Source organism: Ambystoma mexicanum, chromosome 3p (genome assembly GCF_040938575.1).
Source record: "Ambystoma mexicanum isolate Mex_15411 chromosome 3p, UKY_AmexF1_1, whole genome shotgun sequence".
Taxonomy (NCBI): Eukaryota; Metazoa; Chordata; class Amphibia; order Caudata; family Ambystomatidae; genus Ambystoma; species Ambystoma mexicanum.
Window position 1 is genome coordinate 1267290226 of NC_090925.1, and position 22050 is coordinate 1267312275.

Sequence of the window (22050 nt, forward strand, 5' to 3'; positions counted from 1 at the left end):
CAATTGAGAGACTGCACATGGCACTAACTAGGAGCCCCCCTGGTGCGCCTCCCAGTCTGATACATGCGAAAGCAGGCAAAAAAATACTTACCTTTTCCAGACAAGGCGGGGAAATAAAGAGCCTCGGCAGTCTATCCCGATTACACCTTCCATGTACAGAAGTCCCGGGCACAATTTTCAGCGGCCAAAGCTGATCTACCCAGCATGACAAAGTCATACTAGGCCTTCGCTTGAATCTTCGATTGATGGCATTGCTTGGTCCAACTTTTATGCACAGAAATACTTGCTCCCACCAAGATTCTCATCTGTAGACATTATGGACTTAGTTACCCATATTCCAATGATATGCCCATGGACTATTTTTTTTTTATTAAACTTTGTTTTATTAGCATTTTTAATAATACAACACACAGGCTCAAAAAGTTGAATCAAAAGAAAATACAGATTGCTGGAAAGTACCCAGTTTATTGTTCATCATCGCCGTCAGTTTGTCCATTAGAAACATGTGCTTGACCTTTTTCAACCAGACCTCCTTCGTTGGGGTCTCTGGGCTCTTCCACTTTTGTGCCAGGGCCACCCTCCCCGCCCTCAGCATGGTTTCCCACATCCTTGGGTATCTAAGTATCTCTGTATTCTCCGGGGGGAGGCCCAGCAGCATTGTCAAAGGGTTCTGGGGGAGCATGTCCTCAGTGATTTCCGCGATCCAGCCTCGTACCTCCGCCCAATATGCCTGGACTTTCGGGCAGTGCCACCACATGTGAGCTCTCGTGCCAACCTGATCACACCCTCTCGGGCACGCGGGGGACACTCCCGTGAACATTTTCGCTAGTTTCGCAGGGTCTCTATGCCATCCCTGCAGGATCTTAAAGTTATGCTCCATGTCCGCCGTGAATAAATTCCCATGGAAAGCAATCTTGAATATCCTTGCCCAGGCGTCCTCCGAAATCTCCTCCCCCGCCAAATCATCCCAGAAAATACGAAACCTCCTCCTCTCCCCTAGGTTGACAGTGTTTAGTATTTTGTACATCCCTGATACCGCCCCCTTCCTAGAGGTTGCTGTATCCACAAATTTTTCGAAGGGAGTCAGCTGCCCATGGACTATTGAAGACATTCTGTTTGCCATTTCTAAACTTAAATCCTCAAAATGTGCAGGTCCCGACGGCCTCCCTCCCTGTGTAATCAAAGACGACCCACTGTTTTGGGCTAATACTTTTTTGAAGATTTTTCAATCTATCTTTATCCAAAAACATCTTCCGACCTCGTGGGTTTGCTCTATTATCATTCCATTACATAAAAAAGGACCTACAAATGACCCCCTCAATTTTAGGCCTATTGCACTTTTGGATGTGGCATCTAAAATCTTTTCCCTCCTCCTTTTGAAGGAGGTTGAAGCACATATTTCTGAGAATCATATTCTAAACAAAGCACAGACTGGTTTTCGAAAGAACATGGGCACACAATTAAATGCCACAATCCTAGCACACTTAAAAGCTGCAGTACTTTGTCCTAACCATGGTCCAATCTTTATAGCATCTCTGGACTTATCCTCTGCATTTGACTGCGTTATTCGCAGTAGGCTCTGGAACAAAATGCTCCGATTGCAATTCCCTCCCTACTTGGTTGCACTAATCGCATTGTTACATGACAAAACATCTTTTAGAGTACGCATTTCGAGTCAGGGCAATTTGACTGCCCCCATTTCTACTGCAATTGGGGTTAAGCAAGGATGTAATCTTGCAGCAGTACTATTTAATCTTTACTTATCTGACATTGAAAAGCTATGGGACCCGGCTTTCTCTAATACAATTCGTCTTGGCAAACTTCAGCTGTCTTGGCTTGCGTATGCCGACGATGTGCTTCTTTTTGATAGTACCCAATCAGGTTTGCAAAACAAACTGAATATTTTTCAGCATTATTGTAGCGATAACAACTTGACGATAAATTCTACAAAATCGAACATTCTTGTGCTTTCCTCAAAAATAAAAACTCGTAAATTTCGTTGGCACCTGAATTCTTGTAATATTCTAATTGTTAAACAGACTATTTATCTGGGCTACAACTTGGCAAATAATTCTTCTGCTATTTTTTGGCAAATCACACTTGCAGATAAAACACGATCTTTGCAAAACCAAATGAAAATGATTTTTCATAGGTACTGTAAATTTTCTCTACTTCCGTTGTTTGAATTTTATTCTAAGAAGATTGAAGCAATAATTTTGTACAGTTTAGATCTATGCCTCTTAGACCTATCAGTCTTTCTAAATAAACTTCAGGCAAAATTGTGGAAGGCAACATTAGGTCTTCCGCATTATCTTCCTAATTCAATATTACTTCATGAATTAGGGCTGAATTCTTTAGCAGTGCGCCATGACTGGCGCACTTTAAAGAACTTTGCAAAAATGTGCACTCCGATTGAAAATTCTATTTATGAGGATTTTAAAATCATGTTGCAGGAAGCCTATCCTATATCGATTAGAACTTTTTACAAGCGTATGCTTTCTATTTTAGCGAGTATAAACATTTCTGCTGAAGCCTTTCCATCTAAACTATTTAAAGCACATAAACGACTGTTCGAGAATGATTGGGCGGCTATCTGTTCGCAAATCTCGGTCTACAAATCGTTCACCGAATATGCAAAATTCCGTCACAAGCAATCGACAAGACTACCATACCATACTTGACACTCTGCCCTTGTGCAGAAACTAGAGCCCTTTACATGCGATTCCGTCTAGATCTATTACACACGAAAGTAAGAACGAAACACTGGGAGAGGACTGCTAATAATACTAACAGTATCAGCTGCAGATTTTGTAATAAATTGGAAGTAATCGAAACTTTAAAACATCTCTTTCTAGCATGTCCATTCTTTGAAACCGAAAGAGTGAAATCGATTACATCTTTCAGTTCGACAGACTCGAGTCTGACAAGAGAATTAGTTTGGTCACGTTGTATGTGGGGCTCCTCAAATGCTATCATTCTAGCGACAGTACGCCTGGTAAAAATCATTGAGGAGGCACTATCATCGAGCTCAGAGACTGCTCTCCATCGAGTCACAACTTTTGGTGTCTAGGTCAAGACTATTTACATGCATGCATATGCGTATATATTTATGTGTATGTGCATATGCATGTATGTGTGTGGTTATTACCAAGTTTTCTTGTATATGTTTACTTTCCTTGTCATACATCATGTCTTGTAAAAATCAAAAGGGGGAAAAAAAAAAAAAAAACTATTTTTTGTGCTTTCTCTTTCCTTTTCATTTAGGTAAAGTATTACATGATTTTTTATATATGATGTTTGTAATTTGACGATCTGTTTTTGGTCCTTTTTAAATTCTGTTTTAATTCTGTAAATTGATAAAAATTATGATATTGCTGTTTATGTAATTTTGGGAATGAACTGAATGGACTAAATATCAAAAATGTAAAGTTGTTTATTGGATGTAACTTTTATGTACAATGCTATAATTTTGTAAAGATGCGTAAGCATCAAAAACAAAATTTTCATCAATAAACTTTTTTTTAAAAAGTCATACATAAAAGCAAATCTTTGTTCTTCGACCTATCAGAAGAATCACAAGCATGGATGGATAGAGAGAAAATACATTCTGGCGAGGAAGAGGAAGCAGAGTTCCTTGAGAGGCATAAGGGAAGATCAACATAATCTGCTACCATGCATTAATGGGGAATCAGTTTACTGTTAGTTTTGAACCACCTGGGTTGCAACAGTAATATGGAAGCACTGAAGGGTGCCCCTAAACCGATGGGCCCTTGCCGGCTGAATGGTTGGCACGAATTGGTCATCAGAGCGAATACAACTTTCAACTGGATGGGAGTCACTGCTCATCATCAATATAGACTACACAGGAGAGGACCGGACTCACGCTGTGATCACCACGTCCTCCGAGTTATATTGCTTGGGGCACTTGTTTGTGTGCCCTGCCGCTGTGCACTAGCCTCAGGTATGTACACCTGGGGCGAGTGTGGGAAGCGGATACGTTGAGCACGAGTTACGACGCTGGGCAGTTCTTTTTAAAGGGGCAGTTGGGGTGGTTAATGGGGGGGAGGAGGGGTAATAGCTTTGCCTGCACCAGTGTCAACAAGAAAGAGCTACATATTCTTCTGGACTGGACCACCGTATTATGAACGGAAAGCGCACCTTGCGAAAATGGAGCAGTACGGGCGAGTGAAACGGGGCATTGAATTATGGCTGGATCTGTAAATGTACTTACCTGGAATGTAAGAGGGCTGAATTCCTATGTAAAGAGTAACACAGTGTACTCATACTTAAGGAGATGTAAAATAGACATTGCCTGGTTACAGGAAACTCACTTAACTGCTGAGAAAATAGCATTGTTAGCAGGTAAATGGAAGGGAAGAGTGATTGGTTCCCTGTACTCCACCTATGCCCGGGGTGGGGGGGGGGGGGTAGCACCATGGATAGCACCCTCAATGCCATGCAACGTCAACCATATCAAAACAGACAATGAGGGCAGAATGGTGTTCGTGCAGGGACTCCTTGAACAGGTAGATACTAGTTTTGTTAACACGTATGCCCCTGACCACAGCACTGCAGTGTATTTCCAAACAATGTACCCAAGACTTGCCCCCTTTAGGAACAGCAATATCATATGGGTAGGAGACATTAACGGCACATTTAACCCAGTCCTGGATAGGTCAGGTGCCAAGTACATTACATACGCTCCTTGAATCATTTGACCTTATTGATATTTGGAGAGCACGTCACCCAGACAGTGGATATTACTCCCATGAGGTACACACTAGGATAGATTATTTTCTTGTGGGCCAGGAGTTGGCGCATCTCATCATGTGCGCTCAGTATAAAAGTTGGGGTCCTGTCGGACCATGCCCCGCTTATTTTGCGGTGGCAGTACGTGTCACCTAGAGCACAGATACCTGCGTGGCAGCTTAGAGGCAAGTCTCCGGAAGGTTGCCACTTTACATGATTTCATCAGGAAGCACATCCTTGACTACGTCAAGAATAATGCAGGCAGCGTATCTAGTGTAGGAACATTTTGGGAAGCGCTCAAGGTGTGGGCTCTAACAGCATCCAAGCAATTATTCACAAGGAGTGGTCCACTGCTGAGGAACGGTTAAGGAAATTGGAGCAACACTGCGAAACAAAAGGGCAAAAGGGAGGAAGCTGCAAAACTAAAAAGAATATGCATAGAAGGCCGGGAGAGACAGGGCAAACATAATTTTTCCAAATACATGGAGAGGCAGCATAAAGGGGGGGGGGGGGACACTAGCTTGGCCGATTACTGGCATGGCTTCACAAAAAGGAAAAAAATAGAGGTTCTATCTATTCGATATGTACACGGTGTGGGGACCTGTGCCACACCTAAAATGGCATTAATGAGGCCTTCCAAGAATTCTATAGATCCCTTTATCAAGATGAACATCAGACACCTAGGTCCCACTTGCAGGACGTGTTAAACGAGATGGGGCTTCCTAGCCTGAACCCAGAGGAGCGGGATAGCCTAGAAGCACCTATTACCCTGGAAGAAAATTCAAATAAATAAAAAGCTTTGCCCACGAGAAAGACTCCAGCTTTAGATGGGCTTCCTAGTAAATTTGATAAAGAATGCGCTCAGGAACTGGCTTTGCATTCGCTCGACACTTTCACTGACTCATATGAAGCTGGTATGCTTCCGCGAAGCCAGAGGGAATCTATCATCATACCACTCCTCAAACCTCATAAATCCCAGATGGAGTGTAGCTCATATAGACCCCCGTCACTGCTTAACTGAGATATCAAGATACGGACGTCCATATTGGTGGGTAGGTTGAAAAAGGGGATAAATACTCTAGTCCAACCAGATCAAACAGGCTATTTGCCAGGCTGAAGCACATCTTGGAATTTAAGGAGATTATACCATGGTGTTAGCCAGCACGGCATCCTGGGAAGCACTGTGTGCTATAGCCACGCTAGACGCTGTGAAATTGTTTGATTCAGTGAAATGGGAATGGCTATACGCAACGTTGCACAGGTTCGGGCAAGCAAACATTAAATTAGTCCGGCTAGTATACACCAGCCCGATAGCTAGGGTGAAAACAGGGTGATGCATATCAGAAGCACGGGAACTAGAAAGAGGAACTAGACAGAGCTGCCCGCTGTCCCCACTGCTCTAGGTCCTCGCCATGGAACAGAGAGCAATATCTCAGGGTAGAATATATGGAGGCGGGTATAGAAAATAACAGCGTTAGACACTTGATCTCGGTGTACGCTTGTTAGGGAGAATTCTCTTATAAGGCTAATTTCCCAAACCTAGTGAGTCCCCCAGCAGCTTTGCTGGATTTCTGGGGTTTGTTTTTTTCTCCTGCTAAGAGTGAGACTCTTTTACTCCCTGTCTTTGGCTTGGTATGTGCTTATGGGCTTTCTTTTTACTCCATAGGGTATCATCTATTTTTCTGTATGTGTGGTACACAGCACCCTCAGTGCAGTACCACGGGGGTGTCACAGTGACCCCCAAACATAGACTCCATACCCTGGGACTGACTACTGTCTACCAGGGCATGTAAAGTCACCGTTGGCTTTACAAGTCCAAAATTGTGAACAGAACCAGTATATTGTGGAAGTACTGGTAAGGGGTAATTCGATTGCCCCTGTTGCCCCTGTGTCTGTTTTCGAGGGGGCACTGTCCCGTTCCCCCTCGTCAAGTTTCTGGCTGGTGGCAGTGATTACCACGCGAAATATTCCACCAGAATATTCTCCATGGGATTTTCACATTAATTTTAAACGCATCACTTTTTGGTGCAATGTTAAAGATACCGCCGGTTTATTTATTTAATATTAAATCACCGGTTAGGTCTTTTTGCCAGAACTCGATTTTAAAATGGCGTTTGTGTCCATCTCTGTAACTCTGACCAAGGTCGAGCCCTTTGTTCCACTATTTTGGCGGGCTTCTCCACAGAAGCCCTCCAAGTGGTGCCACACTCTGTCTGGGTTCCACAGGAAGGGTGGAGGGGGGAATTGGCACCATGGACTGCGTTGCCTTAGCAACCCAAGTCGCACTCTACTCTGATTGGCCCAGTGGTGAGCCGCCCGGCTCACCACTTAGCATGTGTGATTGACAGCTAGACTGATGAATGGGTGTTTTTCTGCATAAAAGCAGGGCCTTTGTGACTGGAACTTCAGAAGTCGTCACAGGACCCAAGAATCCGAAGAGGGACGGAGCTGAGCCATCTGCAACGACGACACCACCGGTGAAGCCCTGCTGCAGCTACCTCACCACTTTCCCGACGATAAGAGAAGATCTTCTGCTGGACGAGTCTTCTTCCTCTGAGCTGGTGGGACCAACCAGTTCACCCTTTTCACCTTCCCAAGACGGCCCTTGGTCGAATCGCCCGTACCAAGCACCCCGGCGGCCGGATAGCCAAGCTCACCACTTTTGACCGCGAATAAAAGGACTGCACCTTTTAATCGGGAACTCCGCGGCTGGTTTCATCCGTGTGCAGTCCAACGGCTCCAAGTTTCCTCCTCGACAAGATCCTCTCTTCCCCTGGTAGGAACGACGAACTGCCACCACTGCCAGGAACAACTGCCCCCGCTGGAGCTTCCTTTCTCTTTAAGGTACTGTGTCCTGCCTGGCCTCCCTTTCTACAGATTGCTAAAGGTGACCCTTACATCCTTGGCTTCTATACTGGGTTGTCCCCAGACCTCTAACTATATCTTTTGAATCACCCCCAACCTCTTTTGAACACTCTGCAAAGACTTTCAGTGCACTTTAAACCGTGTGATCCTGGGCACATTTTGCTTCCTCCATTTAAAGTGGGCCTGGCCTATGAACTTTGGCTCTACAGTATAACCTGCCTTTCTCTCCTTGCTCTGAACTCAAAAGTGTTGGGAACTGTTTTATTTTATGCTCTGCCTTTTCTCTCCCTCTTTAACCTAAACTATTGGAGTGCCATCTAGGTTAAGCGCTCACTTCTGTCTTAACAAATAGTTGTGCTTTAACCCTGACTTGTCTGATAGTTATCAAGGGAGGTGTATATACTTACCCGACTGTGTTTTAGATTACTTTTCAATGAAAAGTGTGTTTTAAATAAATAACTATATACTTTTTATACAAAGCTCTGGTCAGTGTTTGTTTGCTCTACTGTGTTTTGGCCCTAGTGTGTATACTCCGCATACTGCCCTACACTTCTTGAGAGAAGTCTGACTGCTCAGCCACAGCTACCAGGTAAATCTGGGTGGTGCAGACTGCTACCAATTGGGTTTACTGCTGCTCCTGTAGTGTTCCCCAAGGGAACTGCACAGAATTCTGTCTAACAACGCTGATGATACATTGTTATATATCCAGAACCCGGAAGATAATCTAGAACTACTGCTGGAGGCATTAGCACTGTTCGCGAAACTGTCAGGGATCACGATCAGTACTGATAAGTCAGCCTTGTTCCCCATAGCTGGATTGCAGAAGATAAAACAAGAGGCACTGCCAGTCCTTGTGCTGCAATGGACAAAACCTAACCTTTAGATATCTAGGAGTCAATATATACCAGGCTCCTGAGATAGAACACGCAAATAACATGCTGAAAGCACTGGGGGGTATCAACAACTCCATGAAGTTCTGGGCTAAATTGCCTCTTTCGCTAAGGGGAAGAGCAGCATTGTTGTTGCATTTGTTCGTGAATGTCCCGTTTTATGTACCTAAATAATTTTTTAGGGCATTAGATGGTATTTGCAGGGGTTTTATGTGGCAAAACTGTAGGAATAGAGCAGCGCTATCCACATTACAAAGACCATATGAAGGAGGTATCAGGGCCCCAAATGTTGAGCTATACTACAAATCAGGACAACTACAATTTGTGGTGGATTGGCTCACCGATGACCCAACTCCAGACACACTAATGCTGCAACCTACTGGCACAATATTACCTGAAGGAATTGGTGTGTAATAAAAGAAAAACACGGGTGGGTCATGGATCGTACCTAGTGACCTTTGGGTTCAGAATATGGGATAGGGTGCTTGCAGCGATAGGTCTTGTAGATCCGTTTTCGACAAGTCCCTTTAGTCTCGGTAGTAGCACCCATGGCACAAGTTAGACTGGGGATACAACAAATTGGGAATCACATGGGGTGACCACAATTGAATATCTGCTGCAAGACACCTCAATTGTACCCTGTTTGGAGCTTTCTGAGCACACAGGTTTACACGGCGGACAATTTCTACTTCACTGCACTATTAGAGATCATCTGCAAATGGCCTGCGCATAGGGAGATGAAAGAAAAACATTCTGTAGTGGATACTCTATATGACATAGCAGAGGGAGGGCACACTATATCACGACTATATGATTTTCTACTTACTAACAGACCCACCACCCCCTCGGTTACGAGGAATAAACAGGAAGCAGATTTAGGGGCCCCTCTTACCAACACACGCTGGGTGAAGATACTGGGCTACCATAAAAGGGTGTCGCAGAATGCTAGACTGCAATTGATAGAACTGTTGATAAAAAAACATAGGGCACACATGAACCCCCTCATCCCCCAAGGGATTTCTAAGTTTCGGGGTGCTGCGCCACAGGTATGTCCTAGGTGCAAGGAAGCAGATGCTGGGATATTGCATATGTTTTGGGCATGCCCGGTGGTGGGGCAATACGGCAGGAGTGACGAGCAGAATGGATAAGGGAAGAGTGGCACTGGATATACTTTTTCCGAGTGCATGCTTGCTGGGCCATTTTCCACATCCCAAAAGAGCTAAGCATAGTAGCAAGATGCGGGACCTGGCGTATATACTGGCCAAAAGCAGAATCGCTAAGGCATGCAAGTCCCCGAAAGGCCCCGACATAGCAGAATGGTGGAGGGACCTGAGGAAATGGGCGTTGGCAGAAACAATGGCTTGGAAGGGGGCGGTGCAGGTTAGTCATGAGGACACCAATGCGGGAATCATGGAGTGGAAGGTCCTACTGGAAGCATGGTTTGCCACTGGGGCTGAGGAAAAGGACAAATCGGATGCATCCCACCGTAATGAAAGGGAGGTCCAGACGGAAGGTTAAGTGATGTATTGCTTGTACACTAGTGCTTTGGACAAGGTAGGCGGTTGGGGGGTTGTTGGGGACTGTACACATGTTGTGTTATATTGAAGCGATGGCAGCCTCTGCATATGGCAGTGCAGTGAAATGTTCCAGGACGATGGGAGAGACGGCAGTGCAATGCAGTGATGTCCTTTCAGGAGGGTGGGTGCAGGCGGTGGTATGTTGCAGTTGCATTTGGGGGAGAGGCAGGGATTGAGGCTTTGCGCTCTATGGATGAGGGTATTTCTCATGAGCTTTATTACCATTACTCTGCCAACAGTTCTTTAAGAAGCCAGAGGCTTTGCTCCCATGTTTGGTCTACCTCTGCCCAATTAATAGTGAATTCTTTTTGTTGCTTTTGGTGGACTAGAGGACAGATTTTTAGAAGCTGAGCTATATCTTCTCTCAGTGGTGATAGGACTGTTTGATTTCTGTCAGAAGCATGCATTTGGAGTGCCTTTGCTTGCGCCTCGCAGCCTATGACCTATTATGCACCATTTATTTATTACATATGAGATTTCTCATTGATGCATTTTTACCTATTACTTTTTGCCTGACTTCTTCTCCCAAAAGTGTCCCAGGACTTAATTTACCAGAAGTACCTTTGCTCACGAGGAACTAATGCAAGGTAGTTGGAACCGGGTTAATGTGTAACCACCTGCACTTTTGCAGTTGTTCTAAGTTGGTGTGCAGTGATGCAATTGTCCAGGCAGAATCGGACAATGATGGGAAGGGATACTACTTTTACATGGAACTGTTTTTTTTCCCCAAAACTGCACTTTGATCACAAAATAATCACGAGATCGAGAACACCTTATCTAGTTTGGTTGACTATCATTATTACCACATAGTTCTAGAACATGAACACAATTCTTTTAAAAGTGGGGTACTTTGAACGTTGCTCTAAATCTGAGACACCAATTACTCCCAGACATAATCCATGTCCCTCTTCCTCGTCCGAGTACTTGCTCTATATGCCAGTACTGTGACAAGCAAAAGAACTGGGAGGAATTAAGATTAACAGTTAGTAATCAAAGCATTAATTGAGCAGGGAAGACGTGAAAGACATTCCTTTTCCTTATATCCCAAATCAGAATCCAAGCTGGGGCCACAGGATGCCTAAAGAACCTCGCTTTGTCCCTTCTTTACACTTGGTATTGGATAATATGAAAAAAGTGCTTTGACGAGGGAGCAATCTGGCATAAAACTCTATACGAAGCTCAACATTCATTATTACACAATTCTTTCTGGAATTAAAGAAACAGACCCAACTAGACTGTATATTTGGTGACCCTATTTGTTGCAGGACTTGGAGTCAGGGTGCTGTTAGAAATCACAAATGATCACTGCTATGAAACTAAAGAGAAGACCTAGGTTATTCTCTTGCCAAGAGAGATTTACCCTTTACGCCTAGAGCACATTCTACTTAAGGCACAGGAGCTACTAAAGACTTTATTGCAAATGTTCCTCTTAATTCTATTTGCAAAGCAGATACCAGGAGTTCTAGTCACACTTCACTCAACATTACTGCTTAAACACACATTCTAAGTCGGATTCTCAGGTGGGACAAGCGGTGCTAAGACATCTCTTTACTACTGTTCCTTCACACATCCCACCACCATCTCCTGGTACTGCTTGCTAGTCTATGCACAGCATGCCATTCTAAGCAGATTCACAAGCATCAGAAGACACACATTTCTCACTGTAATTGTATTTATGATATGTTTAGATTCATATGCGCCCACCCTTCCTCCCCTCTTGGGGTATTATTAGCAATACCATTGCTGAATGCAGCCGAGGTGGTGATACGTTGACCAAGAGCATAAAGCTTCTTACAGTCCTTGACTGGAGGTGACCTGGGCGAGGACAGTGGTAACCCTGCACGCTTTCTGGTGGTTGCTACGACCAGGGAGTCTGGGACAGCATGTCCTCTGATTTATAAAGGATCCAAGGGTGCTGGATGAAATCTTCTCAACTCTAGGGTTGACGCCCCGAGTGAATGGGGGGTGCGAGTAAGGAGGGGGCATGGTGCTTCTTTTGCTGAGGGCAGTAGAAGAATTGCCTTACTTACTGGGACTTTTTCTTTGAGGATATCCTCAACAAAATCAGTGTCTGGTAGTGGCTCCTGGATTATGATCTTGAAATGGTCCGCAGCCTGACTGACGCGGGTGTTGAATAACCTTTGATCGTTAATAGGCAAAGAGTCCCGGGGTTGAGTGTCGGGAGGAGCATCAAAGAAAATATTGTTCAGGTCAGGTTTGTGGGCAGAGGTAGTAGGCAAAGTACCCTGGTCATCAACAGAGACCCAGTTATCTGGATCTTGACAGATGGGTCCTGTGAGATTTGATCTGGGACATAATTGATGTCATCTTCTGGAATATATTCACAGGAGTCTTGGGTAGACGTACTCTATGCGGGATGAAAACTATGCACCTGGAGAGTGGTGCCTTGGGGACTTGCAAGGAATAGGGCAACTATCTATAGGCTGATGCCTCTTGGGAACGTCAACAAATTTGTCTAAAAAGTTGATAAAGTCAGACATCCTCTCCAAACAGGCCTTTAATTTCTCCCTATTCCACACAGACAAAGAGGTTTCATCAGGGGTGGGGTAGAGGGATGGAGCAGCTGGAACAGGATCCTGCTACAGGGCCAGAGACAGAGGGGGAGAGGCTGTTGAATACCCCTCAGGCAGAGGAGAGACCTTCTCTTAGGGTCAGAGCTCTGAGAATGGGTCTTACAAAGCTTCTTGTGAAGCGTTTTGGAAAGGGTGGCTGGCCCTTTTTGGCACGTCTTTCGACGCTGCTGCACCGAGGGATGATCATTTAAGGGAGGCGCCCAGTAAGGTTTAAGTCTTAAGGCCTTGGGCAGGTCACGATGGTGTGTGCGCAGTGGGCTCTTGTGCCCACGACTGAGGCCTAGGAACACAGGATCTGCAGAGCTGCACAGGAACAGAAGCCAGCGAAAGCCCTTTTCTTCTAACCAAAGGGGTACTGTAAAGTCTAAGAGAACTTAGCTCTTGTTGTGTAACCTCGCTTATTCTCAGTGAAGACTTGTCTTGGTTGCTCCTGTAGAGCTGCTAACAGCTTCTTTAGCTCACAAGCCTAATCAGCCTGTGGCCCTACTTTGATTTCTTCTTTTCTACACAGACTTCTAAAACATTGTGCAAGACTTTTACCTACTTGCAAGAATTGCTTCAGCTCACCTTGACATTTGTCCAATTGACTTTGGCCTGGCCTGGCCCCCTGTATAACTCTTCTTCCCTCTGACTCTGTGTTTAGCCCTCCTTCCAGGAAGGGGTTAACTTGCTTTGCATTGGGGGTTACCAAAAGTACTTACCTGCTTCAGAAGATTTGTGAGATCTCCTGTTTTATTCTGTCTTTACTCCTAAGTACTGCCCTAAATGCAACAGTCATATGTTAATGTCCACAGTGTCCTAACTATTGAAGTCACCCAAGGGTGTAGGAAGTGTCCGTGTGCCATTCCAAATGGGTGTTTACTGATTTAGGAGAACTCAGAGTGTGTATTTTGGAGTGCATGTGTGTGTTACTATTACATTGCCCCTTCTGAAGAAGGCTTACTCAAACTGACTGTTAAACAAATTAATAATTGTTTAATCAAGAAACCTTGTGTGTAAGAGTTTCATGACCAAAGGGCCTTCATTGATATCTAAATAAAACCCAGCTAATTTCTGGTGTATGGATGAGGCGTTCTTACACAGCAGACGGGGAGCAAGGAAAACTGGCAGACATTCCGAAGTGGAACCCGAAAGGGAAGCATTGTGAATTCTCTTCAATGCAACTCTATAACAACGAGCACTGACAAAACGAATATGCTTGGCTTTGCAAATGTAGAGAGTCTTATTTCGTCCATGTGGGATTGAAAACATCATTTTACTCGCTACGTTTACAAAGCCAGGCCTACTGGCTTTCTCAGTAATATCTACACAATTGACGAGTGTGTGCAGATAAGTACTCAGCCCAATCTTTTTAAAATCATTTATCAGAGGAGCAGACCGAAATGAGACTACACTGCCATCCAGTGGAGGATCTCAGCAGCGCAATGGCATTCAATCGCGAAATCAATTTCCCCAATACCTTTGAGGAGGTTTTGGGGAATTTGGAAGAGTCAATCACATGTTAGGCAGACATTGGTGTACTATTCAAATCAACCACCTGTCATGCAACTATCATGGAGCCCCCGTCCCCTGCAGCTCCATCAGTCTTTTCGCAGGCATGGGCCTATCACACTGTGGCACTTACGTAGACAGAATTTCAGATGGTAAATCTGTGATGTAGGAGGGAATCTTCTTTCCCGTCAGGAACTGAGCAACTTCATTGCTGAACGTGTTGCAGTTGTGATCGAACAGGTTGTAGCTGGAACTGCTGCAGACAACAAAAAAAAAGACAAGGAGCCGTTAATAGGAAAGCGCGGGAACCAGAAGACACAGGTTTGGAAAGTTTGATGTGAATAGGCAGGAGTACAGAAGCTCAAGAGTCTAGAAACCATGATTAGGAGGCATAGGAACTAAGAGAGCCTGATTATTAAAACTTGGGAGGCAACAGACCATGGGGGAGCTGGGAGTGAGAATTTTTGGGAAATTTGAAAGGAAAACTTGGAGCCAAAGACCTGTGAATGGAGAATCCTGGACACGCACAGCCATACGTGGTGACACAGGGAGCCAAGAGCTGCCCCTGTGGGAGTGTGCTTGGGAGTCGAGAGTCGTGACTGTACAAACCTGGTAGCAGGAACCTTCATTCTGCAGACTTCTTAGGAGACATAATAATAGTGTGTTTTGGAACATAGGAGCTCTGGGGAGGAGGGGTGGAGCTTGTCAGAGGGGAGGAAGCTTAATAGTCCGAATCTGTGATTGGAGATGTTTAGGTGCAAAGTATCTAGTCAAATTGGAAAACATGGATCTGGAGAGCACACAGGTAGAGAACGTGCACATCTTGACTTTGCTCCATGGGTTTGGGTGGGAGAGGTGGCGACTCAAAGGCATTTGCGTCTTTAAGCACTTGCCTTCTTTGGTTCTCCTTCAAGATACTGGACTGGTTCCTAAACAATTTAAATGTCTACCATACCCCTCAATTCTTCTTCTTCTTCTTCAGTCTTCTCGTGAATGGGGATTTAAACCCCAAATCGTCTTGGACCAGTGGTTGAAGTGGGTGGCAGCGGAGCTCCTCTACTTTTTTTTTTTTTTTTTAAGTGTCACTGTTCCGATACTTTAAAAAACATTTTTTAAAAGAAACCGTTCGGAACGCTTTCATTTTTAAATAAAGTGTAAGAAGAAGTTAGAAATTGCACTTCAGTGCACTCCATCAGGGATAGGTGGGAGGGGTGGCTTTAATCTTTAGCATGCCCCTTCAGGGGTGTGAATGGTGGGTGATTATAAAGGGGAGGATGTGTAATGCTGCATGCTGTGGGGGCAAAGAATAAAGTTAATGAGGTCATTTAAAATGAACTTTGCATTTTGTTTTGCTGCGTTTCTTTCCGCCTTTACACAGTGGTGAGGGTAGAATTGAGGAAAGGCGGGACCCAACTGTGGGGTTTGTATTGGGTGTGGGAGGGGGTGTGGGGATGGGGTTTGTGTGGGGCGGGCCAGCAGGGAACATAGTTCCACTGCTTCTTTTCGTACACTTCGACCACTGTCTTGGACAATAGCCGCTGTATGGTCTTCCATTAATACCCCAGATGATGAACCCAAACTCCTGAAGAGGCCTTCATGATGGCATACAACTCTGAAAACGGTCTTTCTAGTGACCTGTACAGTTCTAATACAGGTCCCATGTGTTTTTACCTCCGATGTTTTCATGCAAAATGTTTCATTTTGGAGTGTTCACAGATTTTCAACTCAATGCAGCAGTAAAATGCAGGGTGCAGGGGAGGGCACAGTTCTCCATTAGCCGCCAACCCCAACCTCACATAAAAATGACTCCTTGCCGCAAACTTACTACCTGTATATTGGTGTCAATTATATATGGGGGTTCATTTTTTTCAGATGAATACTCCGCAGTAAAGAATGTGTGCGCTAAGTATACTGTAATTGAATCACTGGATACCCTATATTTCGCTGCTGGTTCCATGTGTTTTTACAGAGCAATTTTTCACTGCAGATTTTTTTCCTGTACATTTTTTAACGCTGCTTTCCTGTACAATGCAGGAGGAAGACCCCCACACCACAACCACTTCACCCTACCTTTTCCCATAAAATACTGCCTTACTCAAACAAACCATGTGCATTCCGATGGAAAGATACAGTAAAATAAAGTGTGGCAAAAAATCTGCAGTGAAAAATCCGTGGTGAAAATACTGGAATCAAAGATACCAACATGCAACTCTGGTTGTGCACACCGAGGTCTGTTAAGATGTTCAAACCTATGAAAAACAACTCTTGTAACAAGAGACATAAAAGGTTATAGATGCGAGAAAGTTCAAATGATTGAGAAAAAGTGTTACATACCTACAATAACAGTTCTACGTCATTCCAAGCTTACGACTATTTATAAACATATGGATTCCTTCCCAGAGCATGGAGGGAAGGGGATTCCCAGCCCCTGCCCAAACGTTACAGATGGTACAAATTAGGCAATGTTTTGTCAAACCTCACCAACTACAAAATCCAGAAAACCTCTCCAGCATTTTGTTTAAGTCTGTCTTAGTTCTAAGTTACAAGATTGGGTGTGGATCAACAGTTGCTGGATGGTGTAAGCTTTGATTACTTGCAAAGCCTGGACATTTATGTAATTCTCCTCTTGGGTACAGATCTGCTGAACGTGTGCACCATGTATTTAAGAGGTTTTCTACCGCCTATTGGTGTACTTATTTAAATTTGATGCATTTTATTTTCATTTCTTGAGATCTCTAAGTCTGGCAAGAAAGAGTTACTTTCCTTAAGAAGGATGAATTTTCCAATGTGGGATGTAAACTCTCCACCAGCCATACGCCTTTAAACGGTTCATCATGCACAAAGGTTATACCCCAGTTGCAATCTACAGTAGGTGCAGACCCCACCTTGTTCTCAATATGGTAGTGTGAGGGCCCCGGCACGCGCTCCACCCTCCCACCGCCCTCTTGTCTCACAGCTAGTTTGTGGGTCTAGACTCCCTTCTCGGATGCAGCAGGGATGGTTGCTTTACAGCCACCTCAATAGGGCTGCATTGCCCCGCAATCTTTAGAGTGGAGCTACTACAGCTGATGCAATAGGTTTTGGCCATCACCGGCTTCAAAGGAGACTTTGAATTTCATGATTCCTGTACAGTAACCTCCCCCACCTTACTAAGTTCAAGGGCAGTCCTGCAAAGTGAGTAGTTAAACCTGTATTCTTGGGGCACTTGCTGCTTAATCAAATTCTTCCAGTGCAGTGTTTCACTTGTTCAGATTGAAATGAGATTAGACTAAATGGTCATCCTATTCAATGGTTGTTATATGCTGATCTGGTCCTTTTGGAGCAGACTTCGGTTGGACTGCAAAGACAACTTTTGGCGCAAGAATCTTATACAGATGATAATGGCTTTAAAAATCAATGTAGCCCAATCCAACACTTTAAAGTTTCAACCATATAGCATCTGTTAGGCAAGGTTTGTATCAGTACCCTCTGGGAACACTACAAACAACTCTGACTACAGGTATAGGAAACCCAACCTTTGGTATAAGCTTGTACTACACCGTTTTGGTAGCGTGTTGAGCAGCCAGGCTCATCTCAAGAGGGTTCAATGTGAGCTGTAGCTGTAGTGGAGGTAGGCAGATATTTGCAGTTACAAGTATTCAAATAAACTAGCACTCAAGGTTTCTTGAATAAACCATTATTAATTTATTTATCAGTCAGTTAGAATAAGCCTTCTTCAGAAGGGAGCAAGGTAATAGTAACACTCAAATATACTTCATGAAATACACATTAATCTCTCTAAATCAGTAGATACCCTTTTGGGATGGCCTACAGACACCACCTACACCCTTAGGTGACTTCAATTGCTAGGGTGCTGGGGACATTAATAAATCACTGTTGCATTTAGAATATAGTAATAAATCAAGGACAAATGTTATTTAGAACATACAAGAGTTCACAAATAATCTTAAGCAGGCAAATACTTTTGGATCCCCCCCAGAAAGAGTCATCCAGTACATTAGGCTAGGCCAATGTCAATGGGCAAAAATCTTATATAGGATGCAGCACTTCGGGTAGGTAAGTAGAAAAAGTATTTGCACAATGGTCTTTGAAGAAAAGAAGAATCAAATGTAGGGTCACAAGCCGATTAGACTTGTGAGTAGTAGAAGATGCAAGCAACTCTACAGTAAGAGGTACATTCTCTCAAACTTTGTACAGTACCGTTACAATGAAGAAAAGATGGAGCAGATGACTCCTGTTCCTGTGCTGCTCTGCAGAACCCACTGTTCCTAGGCCTCAGTCATGGGGACAAGAGGGAGGACGTTAGGGGACTCCTGCACTGTACTGGGACGGTCAAAACTTGCAACTGGCAAACTTCACTTTCAGTGGCTGTTCAGTGTTTCAGCTCCTCGCGTCTACCGCAAATAGCAACACCGCAGTTCCTGGCTGTCGAGATGGGCTCTCCTTGCTTCTGGGGTCCCGCACTCTGTTGAGGAGGCTCAGGCTCGGTCAGTCCTGCTTCCTGGGAGTCCAGAGGACCTTCCTGGAGCTCTTGGCTAGCTTAAAAGTAACACACACAATCTGATGTTCCTCTCCCTGGCTCTACTGTTCCCAGCAGCAACTATGTGGAAATTCAACCAGCTCCGAGATGGATGTCCAGGTGGCTTACTTTGGAGTTGATTGATCCCACCAACTCAAGGGGAGAAGTCAACCTTGCAGGGGCTTCTCTGTCGATGCGAACTTGGCGTTTCAGCACAGCAGCAGGGCTTCACCGGGCAAACCAACGGTCCAGGAGTTGCAGCAGGCGTCCTCTTCCAGCTCGTCTTCAGTTCTTTCGTTCCAGTGGTCGACTCTGCCTTCCAGTCCAGGAGACTTGCCTTTTAAACCGTTTTCTCCCATTCATTCCAGCCTAGCTGTCACTCACCCAGCAGGGTGGCTGTCCTTGCTGGAGAGTCAGCCAGCCAATCACGCCAGAGTGCATTTGGGTCTCTTAGGAGACTAAGCACAGGGAGTTTCGGCCACCTACCTCACTTCCTGTCTACCCCAGACACCCTGGAGCCAGAGGTGGGCTTCACTCGTGAATCCCGCCGAAGGCAAAGCAAACAATTGGACCAATCCGGGTTTGGCGCGCAGAGTAAATCTCAAGAAGGACCTTTCCACAAAAAATATGGCGAAAAAAGAAGACCGGGGCCATTTTGACAAAAATGGCACCCTTGGGTGCTTTACTGCAGCTGCGAACGCAGCCCGCAGTACATGCACACCACGGTAGTTAAAACGAAACCACTGCCACCAGCCATTCAGTGAGGAAAGGGTAACAAAAAATGTTACATGAGAAGCTAGACAAAAGGGATACAAGGTAACCCCTCCAGCACCCTATTGTAAGATCGTGTGTGCTGGGTCTAGAAAGTTACAGATGTAGGTAAAGTCAATTTCACATTACGGCTCTTGGAAACAGTAGTTTAACCAAGAGAAGGTATTCAAACCTTTGGGAAATCTGAAAGACTTCCATGTGCCACTGCAGGGAAGGTGCTGTGCGGCACAATGTAAAAGATGATGCCTATAGTGTTTGTCAGACTCCACACCAAAAGAAACAGTGTTCAAAAATCACATAAAAATACATGAGAGTGGGAAAAAGGGTCTCACTCTCTCCAGGTTGAAATAATTATGTCCTCAAAATCCAGCAAAGTTGCTGGGAGTCTCTAAGGTGGAAGGAATTAGCACATTTCTGAGAATTCTCTCAAGCAGCATCTGCAAAAAGATGACTTTTAAATGGCATATCTAGAACACCTCCATAGCGGTTGTGAATGATTGTAGGTTTCCCGGGGTTTGTGTAAATAATAATTTTAGGGATATGCCTAATGTACTCCATCTTTGTCAGAAGGTGTATATGGCAGCTGCACAAGGTCTGATTATTCTTCGCAGATACAGACAATATTCTCTTAGTCCAGTGTTAACCTTTTTCAAACAGAAAGTGATGCCGATATTAACCTATGTGGTGGAATGCAAGTTAGAGCTTTGTGGACGGCTCACAAAGGCATGTTTTGGAAAAAGAGTTTGCTGCATCCCCAGAGTGTCCCTATTCAATTGATGCATTATGAGTTGGGCCTTTAATCCTCGTCTATTATGATCAAATGGAAGGTGTTGGCCTTTTTGAGGAAAGGTTTTTTGGCACAGCAGAATTCATCATATCCACTGCTCAAAGAAATGATTAAGATGAAGTCAAACGTCACTTTATCCTTATGGGTTAGCGGTGGATTTGAGTGTATGAAGTCGGCAGATATTGATCTAGGCCTGCTGCTTAATAACCTGACAAAAGCCGGAGGAAAGCTGTGACTTATATTGGATTGACACATATTCACAATGTACAAAATATACATCTTTTTCAAATTTTAAGGATGAAGTCAAGGCACTTAATACACTCCCAAAATACCTGTGGAAATTCCAGTCTCCGGAAAATAGAGGTAACTTTCTTAGATTACAACTGAACTTCTCACCTACCAGAGATGTTTTGGGCACGGGCCAGAAATGGTAGATGGAAGACAGGAGTTGTCGCTTTTGCAATACTAAAAACAGCCATAATTTTGTCCATCGTTGGTTGAGGCGTGTGACCTATTCTTGGGAAAACATTTTAAGCAGTTTAGGTTATTAATGGCAGAAAATAGGTGGGCCATGCTGTTGAGTGGACAGTATGTAAACATTAATTTGGATGACGTTAGATTATCAAAGCATATTGATCTTCTACACTATAGACATTTTGCCTTTCTATTGTATTCATATGATATTTATTAAGAAAACAAAATGGTATGCTTTTAACATTTAAATGTGTTTTTCAGGATTCAAAATTGGAAATCTTAATTATATGCAATCGAATATTTTGGAACCTTTTCTTATGAACTGATTGTATGCACGGGTAGTATAGCTCAGTGGCAACGTGCTGGTCTTGGAAGCAAGACGACACAGAGCAACAGGTTTGAATCCCGGGTCTATGCTTAGAAACCTCTTCGGTATTAAGTGTGTTATAAATAACCAACTATAAATGATATACATGCTTGTTTTATTTTGTCTTTATTCAATTTTAAAGCGTTATTTGCTGTATTGCAAATGTTGAACTGTGTTTAACTGTATAATCTTAATTATTATTATTTTTTTTACTTATTATTTTCACCGTAATATATATAAATGAACTGTAAACCAACACAAACAACCCCATCTCCTCCCTCTCCGCAGCCTCCTCAGGACCCCCCCTCACCCTCCCGTCAGTCCTTTTCCCACCCCTTAACCATATATATGCAGCAGCTTGAGTCTTTGAGGACACCATTGTTCCCTAAATTCCCCTCTCAAATAGGCCAGAGTCTCTCCCCACTCAGTTGAGAAGTTCTCCAACTTGTTGTTGACTCCATACGTAGCCCATTCCATCGAGACAATGTCCCACATTTTCTTCAGCCAATCTTGTTCTGTCGGGATCGAGGGAGACTTCCACCTCTGTGCGATGAGAGCCTTCACCGTCGAAGTAGAGATCACTCTCGCTTTGGGATGACCTTGCCTCCCCCCGACCACCCCTACCCAAAAGTACCTCCCGGGGATCATATCGGTCGCCCTTCCCCAGATACTGGATGTGGGCCCGTGCGAGATCGCTCCAGAAAGGCTGGAGCATTGGACAATCCCAACATATGTGTGCCGCAGTACCCTCTCCCCCACACCTTCTCCAGCACTCCCCTGATGTAGCCGGATAGATCCTGTGCAGGCGGGCCGGGGTATAATGCCAACTGTATATATACTTATACCATGCCTCTTGTAGTTGCACCGCTTTTGCCAGTTTCGGGATCTGTCTCCACAACCTCTCCCAACCCTCAAGCCCTAAACGGACTCCTTATTGTTGTTCCCAGTTCCTCATATACGCCCAGG

At 44.4% G+C, this 22050-nt stretch overlaps 1 protein-coding gene across 2 annotated transcripts in view; it reads right to left on the minus strand.

The window, feature by feature from the left end:
* Positions 1-22050, minus strand: part of DESI1 (desumoylating isopeptidase 1) — a 378189-nt gene that overhangs the window by 18989 nt on the left and 337150 nt on the right. For both annotated transcript variants that reach the window (XM_069652770.1, XM_069652771.1), the window contains exon 5: positions 14300-14422. In XM_069652770.1, coding sequence (XP_069508871.1) covers positions 14300-14422 — 123 coding nt within the window. The remainder of the gene's footprint in view (positions 1-14299; positions 14423-22050) is intronic.